This window comes from Haliaeetus leucocephalus, unplaced genomic scaffold, assembly GCF_000737465.1.
Source record: "Haliaeetus leucocephalus isolate CR32 unplaced genomic scaffold, Haliaeetus_leucocephalus-4.0 Scaffold3, whole genome shotgun sequence".
NCBI lineage: Eukaryota > Metazoa > Chordata > Aves > Accipitriformes > Accipitridae > Haliaeetus > Haliaeetus leucocephalus.
The window spans coordinates 3281385-3293636 of record NW_010972439.1 but is presented as its reverse complement, the minus strand read 5'-3'; the positions used below and the strand labels follow the sequence as shown (position 1 = coordinate 3293636).

General features: G+C 36.1%; 1 protein-coding gene across 1 annotated transcript in view; it reads right to left on the bottom strand.

Annotated features, from left to right (window-relative positions):
- Positions 1 to 6753: 6753 nt before the first annotated feature.
- ZPBP (zona pellucida binding protein) overlaps positions 6754 to 12252 on the bottom strand; it is a 31248-nt gene continuing 25749 nt past the window's right edge. The window contains exon 9 of the mRNA XM_010574110.1: positions 6754 to 6845. Within this exon, the coding sequence (XP_010572412.1) occupies positions 6754 to 6845 (92 nt within the window). The remainder of the gene's footprint in view (positions 6846 to 12252) is intronic.

Genomic DNA, 12252 nt, shown 5'->3' with positions numbered 1-12252 from the left:
TTGTAAGTATTTTCTATTGCACATTTTTTCTGTCTTTCAGTCCTGGTACCAACATATTAATGTCATCTTTACTGTAGTAATAAGTTGGTCGTTTCCCATTTCGTATGGAATTTCCTAGGCAAATTCATCTTGACACCCAGCTCTGTGGGTGGTTTCTTAAAGAGATTATGTTTTGAGATATAGCTAGCTATCTTTTTGAGAAATAAACTTCAATTCTTTTGACATCCTTTTTTTTTTTTTAAAATGTAGTGAGGTAGGAGTCATAATGAGCTTTGGGCCTTCTTTATGCTGAGATCACTGGCCACATCCAGCTTTGGCCCGTACTAGTACCACGAGAGCTCTTTGGTTACTCCTGAGATGGGGAAATGGGCTGTGTGACTCTTCTTGGGCAGATCACACCAGCCTCACCCAATTGCGGAACCACTGTTGGCAGGCAGTGTGTGGTGGGTTAACCTCGGTAGGTAGCTAACCACCACACAGCCTCTCACTTATTCCCCCACTGCCCACCCCCAGTGGGACAGGGGAAAAGGAAGGAGGAGTAAAAGCAAGAAAACTCATGGGTCAAGATGAAAATAATTTATGAAGCAGAGAAGTGGAAGAAAAAAGAAAAAAAACAAAACAAAAGAAGTGATGCAATGGCAATCACTCACTACCTCCCATGGGCAGACTGGTGGACAGCCAGTTCCCAAGCAAAAGATAGCTAGCCTGACCTAAACCTTACTCCTTTCCGTTTTACTGCTGAGCATGATGCTATATGGCACGGAATATCTCTTTGGTTAGTTTGGGTCACCGGCCTGGTGGTGTCTTCTCCCAAGCTCTTGCGCACCCCCACTCTGCTAACTGGGGGCAACTGAGAAACAGAAGACCTTGACGCTGTGCACACACTGTTCAGCAACAGCCAAAACACCGGTGTGTTACCAGCACTGTTTGGTCACAGATCTAAAACAGAGCGCCGTGCCACCTGCTATGAAGAGTAACTCCACCCCAGCCAGACCTAGCACATGGTGATACTGTCAGCAACCCCAGCACAGAGCCGAACCCCCAACAGGTGACCACACCAAGCAGCATGTGGGCCTTTGGCAGTGGAGTTGGGGAGCTGAGATTTGCAGCCTGCTGCATAATGTCACTTCGCATAGACAGAGGCTTAAAACGGAAACCTTCCTTTCTCTTTAGAGGAGTGGAAAATGAAAACGTGGAAATTAAAAGATTCAAAGTTAAAAATTAGCCATTATGGAGTGCAGTTGGAAACCACTCACCTTTAAACCAATTTAAGCAAAAAACCAGAACTGCTGTAGTGGCTGCATGTACTTATCTAAATGTTATGATTTGGTCATGTAATACACCTGTTGATATTTAACCTTCAATAATAAGAGAAAAGCCATCTGCATTGTTCCCAGTCAACCAAACTCCAGAGAATATTGGCTTCTCTACTGAAGCCTAGGTACTCAGCTGGTTTTTGCTTCAGTGCAAACAGTATTATGCATTCTGCATATGAGGAGTCCTTTAGCTTTGCAGGTGGGTTGTATCTATAAAAGCTATATTTCCAGACACACTGATAGCTCATTAATAATTTTGTGTTTGAAGGTCTGTTGCTTGGATAATGAATATTCTTCTCAGATGTTCTTATGTAGCTGCACTGGCATGAATATGAGATTTCTGCTTCTACTTCACTTGCTTCTGCTTATTTCCCAGCTGAAATCAAGACAAATTAATTAGTGGTTTGGCCTCACCCATTTTTGTAGGAGTGCACTATACATTAATTTGGCTTCAAACCTGTGTAAGCAGGTGCCTGAAGAGATGATATCCTAGATGGTTTCAGGTAATTATCAAATTGCACAGTTAGTGTGCAGTAGGATTCTTTATACTACTCATTTAAACCACAAAAATGGAAGTGCTGGTATTCACTTAAATACTTACGCAAGACTTAAAGGGGAAAAAGAGGAAAGATATGAGACAGAGGAACTGAATGTTATGATAGGATTGTTCAACAAAAGAAAAACATAGCTACAATATCATACAGGTATTTCACAGGGAGATTTTCAAGGAGTATCATAAGAAAAGTGAGAAGTGTACTTGGGCACAAATTGAAATACAGGAAATTCTAGTGGGAGATGAAAAAAAAATCATATGGTAAATGTGATTGAATACTGGAGGATGCTGCCCAGAGATGTTGTGGAGTGTCTGTCCTTCAGGATGGCCAAAACCCGACTGGACACGGCCCTGAGGAGCCTGCTGTAGCTGAACCTGCATTTAGCAAGGTATTGGACTAGATCATCTCCAGAGGTGTAAAATTGAAAGCCAGGGTTAAATGACATTGAATTAAAGTCTTTAATACAAATAAGAAAGAAAAAGGTATGATGAAAGGTTCCCTCACTTACTTTGGAAGACAATCTCTTCTGTTCTTATATGGTTGTAATATAAACTATATTGTCATGATTGTAAAGTATTTGATGTTACTTTTGATGGTAACTTTAATATCTAAACTATGATAGCTCCATAATATGTAGGAGGCTTTGAAAGGCACATATTATTTAAGAATCTAATGCAATCCAACTAAACGGTCCATTTATTCCCCCTTACCAGGCAATGAATTTTCTTCACAGCCTGTGCTACCATGGGTTTTCTGTCTGCAAAAATACACGTTCTGCCCTGTATTCCTGCTTCATTAAAAACAAAAAGCAAACTACGAAGACAGCACTGAACTGAATATCACAGACTATTTTTCTGGCTATCCAAGAATTCAAATTTTTCATCACTTTCTGATAAAAGTAAGTAGTACTTCAGAAAGTTTGTAAACTTGTTCAGTTTTGACAAGACAGCCACTCCTTTCCAGAATCCTCTTTCTTCTTAGAAAATACTTATGCTCAACCATGCTGAAAATGTAAATTTTCAGTCATTTGAAATGTCACATTAAACAGCTCCCATAGCAGAGAAAAAATAAACACAACCTAGTATGTATTTCCAATTGCTTATATATAATATATGCCTCATTAATTTTATACACTTTTAAAACAAATACAGGGAAACTCCAAACTTGTATGTCAATTATCAGTTACAGAGAAGTCAAAAGATTTTATTGTTTACCTGTTGAGGCTATGTGGAAATACTGATATGGAATATTAATTAATCAGTAATAGGAAAACACTGATATAATTAGCAGCACAAAACCTGATGTTTAAAAACAATCAACTCTCGACTTACTAGAAATATTTGTTACATTGTTCATGTTAGGTTCATTTGGGGCTAATAGTAATGCTATTTCTGTAACAACAGTTTCCTGCTTTTAAAAAGATCACTGCTTTTAAAAAATACACAGCATAATTAAAGCTATTGTTGAAAAGAATAGGCAGAATATAGTAATGGAATAGCAAGTTAGTCTTGTTGAGTATGTATAATCTATTGATTGTAAATGTTGAGTTTGTCACTTATATTTGCCAGTAATCTTGTCAATTTAGTAGAACTCAAGAAGTTGGCCTACTTCATGTTTCTTTGGCAAAAAGGGAAAAATATCACATAAAACAGTAAGCATGCCAGTTCCAGCGGGATATAGAGCACTGCTGCAGATTCTGAACAAACCACAGGACTCCACTGCGAAAGTGAAGTATGCTGAGTGTTTCTGTGTGCACAGATTCTACCTCACAGTGAAGAGGTGAGTTTATGAAAAATGGTGAAAATAAGAGTGCAAATACCAGTTCACACACAATGCGGAAAAATAGAAAACGCACAGCAGATGTAACATGAGGAAATGAAAGCAAGTTTAACATGTCATTATTTTGGGCTGTGTTGAGCTCTGGAGCCCCCAACATAAGAAGGACATGGACCTGTTGCGAGTCCAGAGAGTGGTCATGAAGATGATCAGAGGGCTGGAGCACTTCTCCTGTGACGACAGGCTGAGAGAGTTGGGGTTCTTCAGCCTGGAGAACAGAAGGCTCCGGGGAGACCTTACAGCAGCCTTCCAGTACCTAAAGGGGCCTACAGGAAAGCTGGAGAAGGACTTTTTACAAGGGCATGTCGCAACAGGACACGGGGTAATGGCTTTAAACTGAAAGAGGGTAGATTTAGATTGGATGTCAGGAAGAAGTTCTTCACTGTGAGGGTGGTGAGGTGCTGGAACGTGTTTCCCAGAGAGGTTGTGGATGCCCCATCCCTGGAAGTGTTGCAGGCCAGGTTGGATGGGGCTTTGAGCAACCGGGTCTAGTGGAAGGTGTCCCTGCCCACGGCAGGAGGGTTTGGAACTAGGTAATCTTTAAGGTCCCTTCCAACCCAAAGCATTCTATGATTCTGTGATAAACAAAACTTTTTTCCATGGTTTTACATGCAAAGAAATTCTTTCTTCTGGTTCCAGCTGTACAGGAGAGAAGACCTGAAGTATTTTAGCAATGAGAGATGTTTATTTCTATATACACAGCATGTATGCATTGACAAATGAGAATTCTTTTCTTGGTTAAGCCAGCATAAACCAAGAGTAATACTGCTAACTGAGATCAGAATTTCTTCCACAGATTGCACCTATAATAAAGCATCTGTACTTGACTGCAATCAGCGAATGAGAGAACCTTCACAAATACTCATGTAAACTGCTTTTGTTCATAGTAGGCAGAATTAAAGACAAACCTTTATAACCACTTGCTTTACTTTTTCCAGTAAGCCTTAAAGGATTTGCAAACTTTGTGAATTAAAGTTAATTTCACCTATCAGGAGGACCAAAAAACATCGTTTCTATACTCTGCTAAAATCCATAAATGTATGCATGGAGAAGTCAATATTCTAGTGTGTATAACAGCCCAGTGAAAACTACATCAGCTTTATTATTCTCCCTCAAAGTATAGATACAATTCTGTAAATGCTTTTAATTGATGAAATAATCTGCCAGCCAGAGCTTTCTGTTTTCTGATGTGCAACAGGAAGGTAAAGACCTAAAAATGTCGAAATGCTGCTTAATCTATATTGCTATTGCCTTAAAAAAGCTGCATTCATTTCAGAGGGTAATTCTCAAATTAATTTGCTATCCATACTGTAGGAAGTTCCATGTGCTGATATTACTTGGTATGGTGTTTTTTTAACAAAAACAAAGTATTTTCTCAAAGACAGTACTACATACTATGCTCTCTCTTTAGCCATTAATAATTCAATCTAATGCTAACTAATTTAGTGTTGTTGTGAGTGGGATATTATGGAGATAACATATGAATGTGCAGTGCTTCAGCCTAATATAACAACACAGTGGTCTGTTCATCTCTAATTAATTGCCACACAAAAATAAGGAATAGGTAGCCTTTAGTCATTCTATGGATTACAGTTAAATAGTTTAATTTCTTAACTGTTAAACTTCTTTTAACATGCTCTTTCCCAGCTATTTATTTTCAAATGGCATTTGATAAAAAGAGCTATTTTATATATTCTGCTAGTTATGCTGTTTATACTAGTGTTTGAGCAATAAACAGTGTGACTCTGTAGAATGCTAATAATGCTTGTTTTCCATTTTTTTCAAATGTCTTAATTGCACATGTTTTATATAAAAGTTACTTCACTTCATTCAAACCAGAAAGGCAAATCATACAGTCTTACTAGTTACTTTCAAATGTACTGTTTTCATTTTTTTGTGTGCTTTACATCAAAATATATTTGGAGCTTCAGGCTCTGTCATGTAAACAGTATATTAGTGGGATGCTTATAGTATAGTATCTTGAGATAATACATCATATTGAAAAATTACTTCTTAGATGTAGCACAGTATTTTTTTATTCCTTTTTTCAGAGTACAGTTCCTGAAGACATACATATTTAAACCTGTAGTCTGTATCTGTGCTTGAAAAAACAAACACCTGCAAACACCATTTTCCAGATATGACAAAGAGCTAAAAATGGCCTTTCAATCTAGCTCATTTTTATACATGAACTAGATAGGAGAAAGAGCTAAGGGAAAAAGAATATAAACTCTAATATTTATTAAAAAATTTGCAATTTGCATGGGTATGATCTACAAAACAAACAGGGGTTTAAACAGGATTCTGTTACTGAATACCAACTTAAATAAGGCTTTCTTAATGAATGACAAGGACTGCACTGAGCCAACCATTTAGTAATGCTCAACAGTCTACTTAAGTAAAGAAGATGAGTGTCATAAAAAGTACCATGGTATTTTATGTTACTGTTTGTCTTCTTCAGGTAAGAGCAACAGGGTTATGCTCAAGATGGTATCTTTAAAGGTGGAACAGATGACTGACCCAAGTGGAATTTTACATTCTTTGGGAAGAGGTTACCAACTGGTCAGTAGTGATATTATAATTTATCTTGAACGTTTTTAGGGTATTCTTGCATTTGAGGCTACATTGCAACATGCGTGACCTTTCAGTGCTGGATGTACAGCATAAGCTGTTCACCATAATCCTCTTAACAACAACTGAACGGACAGGTAGATGAAAACTACAACACAGACTCCTTACATCAGTCTGTGTCAAGAGGAGCTGAGGTCTATCAGCAAAGGAGTAAGTATGCAAAATAACCTCTACTTCTGTATTCTCTTCTTACAATTTAGTTGTCTCTATTGGTATTAACCTATCAGTTTTTCTAAAGACCTTAAAAATGAAGTAGTCCTAAGTGGTATGACCTCAAATATTTTACCAATGTGCTGATTAATCATTGCATTCTATTGATATTACCAAAACAAGCTGTACACATTTTAAAAATATTTATTACTATTATCACATTAAAACATGTAAGAGCTATTGCAAGAGTGCAAATCCCTCAGCTGTTAGCACTTTGTTGCTCCATATATCAAACTGCTGTCACACCGAAGACAGTGAATTCCATTACTAGGATTGTATGATCCTGGACTGCATATAACTATGGACAAAAAAACATAAAGGACAAAAAAAATAAAGGACAAAATGTGGAATTTAAGTGATAAAATATTTACATTTGAAATGTTTAGAATGCATCTTTATCTATTTGAAAAAAACATCATTTTTTTCCAGCATTCTGCTAGTTGATGATGAAAAAATTGTGTATATATATTATACATCATCTATTCACCATATTTTTCTCTTCACCCCTTTTCACTCCATCTACTTACAGGGGATATGTCCATCAATTACATTTTAATATGGCCTATATCCAATAATTTTTTAAATAAACTGGTATAGCTGCTTGTATAAGTAATACAAGACAAAATAAAGCTGAAATCTAAGCTCAGATAATTATTAAGTAGTGCAAAAATAATATAGCAAACCAGAAATCAGTGTATGATGCAGAACAAGTATTCTGAATGAATTTTTTTTCCTGTTAGGTCATGTTATGCTATTTGATGAAGTCTGTACAGTCATCTGCAGAATGACTTCATCACAAAAGACTTAACTCAGCATTATGCTCTTGACAGAAAAAAGGAGAATTTGAGCTATTTGGTTATGACTGTCCTGAATCATACTTCAATTTGGCAATGGTAGCCTTTCTTTAGAATAGCTCTTTAACTAACAGCATTAGTATTCAGTATGCAAAGGTAATTGAGACCATCCTTCCTTTTGCAGGGTCAGCGCTTACCTGGTTATTGGGTTTTGCCTGGATTAATAATGACTTCTTAGTCACTACTGCACAAACCTTCAGCAGGATTTTCAGTGTTTGGTTTGGTTTATCTTCATTTGTTGAGGCTGGCAGGATTCACTTGATCCCCAGTGGCTGTTATTAGCTTGCCTAGCATTTTTTGCCACTGCTATTGACTGAAGAAGAGTTGGAGCTCTTATGAAATGTGAGAGGAGTCCTCTGCAGATGATGTCAAAACCTTGCCTTTCTTGTACATTAGTATAGGCAGACCAAGATGGCTTTATGGGAAAGAGAAACCTTTACGAAAACATGTAACTAAAGGCATTTCCAAACTTTCTGTCTGGAAAATCAATCATCTTGTGTACCAGGGGAATAATTCTACTCTTTTTATTGAAGATTATAGGTACACTTCTAGTAAATCCTTCAGAATTTTCAGTTTATTTAATTGGAGCAAGGTAGACTTCTCTTACAATGGGATAAAAGTTTATTTCTCAGAAGTGTCATCTGTTTGCTGTCTAGCAAAAAGCATGAAAAAGAGAAAGGAATCTGAAGTAGGGACCTGTAGCTTATTTACCAGCTGCTGGAAAGTTTCTTTAAGTGGTAAACTTAACTTGTTTCAATCTTTTCACTAATGGAAAACTCCTATTGGTGTACCTTCACTTTGGAAGTATAAACATCTTAGCAAAATATTCTCTCATGAAATGCACATAATGTCTTAATTTGTTCTTGTATCCTATAAGCTAACTAGTATTTTGTACTCTTTTCTGATATTTAGGAGTATTACAATATTCTCTTGAAAGTCAAAAGGAAATACATTATTCAAGTTACTATGTTTCAGTAGTATAAACAATCACCATACTGATTTGAAGAAATTAAGAAAACCAAATTAGAACTGACTAGATACTGAATAGTCTACTAAAAATACCACAGAAATCAAGCTCTACAGAATAATACATGATAAAAAATATTTCATAAAGCTAGTACAGGGTATGATATCAAATTGTCTCTCCAGAGAAGCCCTAAGAAACATAGAACACTTTGTACTCTATTAATCTCACAGCTGCATCTGATTAAAAAAACTCTCAAAATAAAATGATTTATAAAGCAGAAAAATTATATTTAGAAATTTTGATGACATGGAAGTGACTCAACTGCATATGTTAAGTAAAATTTAATGGTGGATCATACCTCATGTAGCTGTTGTCAAAATATTTAATTAACTTATCCTGGAATAATGTGCTTTATTTAATATAAAATAGGGCTCTAAAAGCAGAAAAACATTAAAATTAAGATAAAACCATATGAAATAATTTCTAAGATGGTTGTACTCATCAATTCTGTTTATTCAAGACTGCTCTACAGAGGCAGAAGACTAAACAGAATTATTAATCAGCACTAACTCTGTGTCTTTAAGTCATTGCCTCTACAAAATCACTCAGTAAAAGGTTCTGCCTGAGGCTTATCTGGTACCAGATGAACAAAATTTTGATATGTTTTACCACCAGTGTTTTCTACCAAGATTTCTCTAAAGATAGATACATCACACAGTGACTAATCAGGTTAACATGTCTAATGGACTAATTCAGAAAGAGATTCAGACTAGAAAATGGGAGTAGAGGGTGACAATACCTCAGTATTTAATGCCATTCTAAAAACAACAGGGGGGGGGGGGGGAACAAATGAGGATATAGTATGATATAAAAGAACATGAGACAGAAGCATTGGGAAGGAAATGAATGCAAGTTCTAATACAGGAGATTTAGATTGGTATATGATGCAGTAAGTGAAAGGGTTGTGCTTAGTGCACAAATTATGTGATGGCAATGGAAAATAAATGATGTATTGTTCACAGAGCATGCACAACAGCATGGAGGAACCAAAACTACTAGAAAACTACATGAAACCAGATACTCTAAAAATAGAGGAAAGAGAACAGGTATAACTGAACATCCAGCTATTTTGCTGTATGAGAAGTAAAAATAGAGTAGATTTGTTTATGAAACCTGCAGAGAATATGGATAGGTTTTTTTATTTCTCCATGTTCTTAGGCCTAGTCCATAACCTCTCCCATTCTGTCATATCCTTATCAAGACCCAGAGACTAGAAACAGTTGGACTATTCAAAGTTTAATGTACTTAAATTAGAAAGTCTGAGTAACATCTGTTTCCATGTTCCAAAATAGAACTGGCTCATTAAAGGGTAACACAGATGATAATCTGAGGTTTGCAATTTATCTGTGGTGATACCCTATGACTGGTGCTAACCTATGACTGGTAAGAAATGTATTATAAATTTTTCAGAAAAGGAAAAAAAAGTCCAAGAAACCACAGAACAGCTGATAAGACTTCTATACTATGTAAAGATTTCATGAATGAATGCTGAAACACATGCAGGTAAGTGGAAAGTAATACAACCCAATGTTGTTTTACAATGAAGATAAACACATAATTAATTTGAAAGCACCTCATACAGCAGTACATACAAATATAATAAACTACAGAAGACTATGGTTAGAATTAAATTTAAAAAAAAGACTACTGAATGATGCTTAAAAGGGAAATAAGAATTGGAGATAAATTGCTAAAGGGATTACTCATGAGCTTTGCCCTTAAACACACTTTACTAAATCTTTCCACTAACATGATTATCAGAAAAATTCCCAATGGACTATGCTGACAACAAAACTTGCAGAAGCTGTGAATAAGGACAAGCTTTAAATAGGTAGGAAGAAATAATAAGAAAGGCCTGTATATTTGTTTCATTAAAGAGGACTGTGAGCACAATCAGTCGCAATGAAAAGGGGAAGCTTGTTACTGTTAGATCATTTGAGAGAGAGGTTCTTAGGCCCAAAGAAAAGCACTATTGACGTAAAAGGCACTGGTAAGAGCTCATCTCAAATACCATGTTAAATTCTAGTCACCCCTGAGCAAGAATACTAAACTCAAAAAAGGGCATGCAAGATATAGGTTTGCTGAATGCAAACTATTACAAAAGCAGATAGAAAGTAATTGACTTGTTCTGATTATAAAACAGGAGACAAAAAAAAAAATCTACTTAAGCTAAAAGGCGTTCTCCCCATCAGGGCAAATAAGTATGAACTTTTCATTAATTAATTTAGATTGAAAGCTTGATCTTCTAATTATACAACAAGAGTAGCTAAAGAGACCAAAACTCCCTAATAGTTCTAAAATGGACCTTAAAACTGCTATAACTGTATTACAGGACCTAGTTCTGCAACTACAAGGGAAACTTGGGTAACCCAAGAAGTTGAACTCTGCTGTGCTGCCATGAAATGTATTTATCAAAATGCTTCTATGAGTAAGTGCATGTTTTGGAAAAAGCTACCCCACTAACAAAGATATAGGGAAAATATTTATTTTCTGTTTAAGTAAGTAACCAATCCAGGGATTTTAGCAAATCACAACTAATTCTCCCATATTGGCATGGTCTCCTGAGAACTACTACATGAAGTTTGAGGCATTGAAAACAAAGGTAGAGAACCTATAATGGACAGTAAACAGGCTGAACAAGGTCTATCAAACATGACCAAAAAGACTGAACTTGAGGTGGTTTAGTTCAATGAAGACAATATCAGAAGAAGAAAATGGTCAGAGTCTTCTAGGATATACAAAAGCTGTTTCAAAGATAAGTTAATAGAAACATTTCCAGATTTACTAAGAACAAGAAGTAACAGGTATAAACTACCTCAAGGGAAATTACATAAATATCTTAGGAAAAAAAGCTTTCCAGTGGTGAGGATGTGCAGTACTGAGTTATATTTCCTTGGGAGTCTATGTAGTCTTCTGAGGTTTTAAAGATTATGCAGGATACATCTGTCAGGAATAACTGAAGCTCCTATCTTGCCTTGAGGTAGAATGATAAGCAGAGGACCCTTTCAGTTCTACTGCCTATGATATGGTGGTTTGGATTCTGGGAAAGGTGATTACTGATTTTACCAAGAGGTCAACTAAGAAAAAGAGTATATGTTTGAGCATGCTGACAGAATGACATCCTCAACTATGGGAAGTAGTAATTGGTCAAGTTTCAGGGCTGATTGTTTCAGATTCTTGAGTACCTCAGGTGTGAAAGCTTGCCCCTGTATCTGCTAAAGTGGTGTCTGTTACGATCCCATCTGAACAGGGATCAGCTTCTTGGGCTGACACTGGTGTACGGCTATGTAGTGTTTCTGTCTAGTGCAGGAGGCAAAGGAGCATGGCAGCTATGAAAACAGTATTGTTTTTTACTAATTATGTTAAACAGCCACCAGAGCTAAAATGAAAGTTGTGTTTTGAAGAAAAAAGGAATACAAATTAGTTTAGAATGGAGTCAGATATGCTGGGGGAAAGCGCAAAACAAAGATGTATGTATAAAACAAATCATACTAAAGACACACTTTTCTAAACTTGATTTGCATGTACCTTACCTTGAAATCATGTACAACAATATTCTGTATTAAAATAAATTAATAAATTTGATATTATATATATCCCATCCAGATACTTGTTACTTTTTGCTGGAAGACATGGATCAAAAATTATAAGTTCCTTCTGATGAAGGCAACAAGTTGGAAAAAACAATCACATATGGAAACATTTTGCACATCCTGCAACTTTAGAGTTGTCTCTATCTTCTTTCATATTTTTATTATTGCTTTTCAAAGTTGTATTGGGTTTGTGTGGTAAGGTTTTGATAGCACGGGGGGCTACAGGGGTGG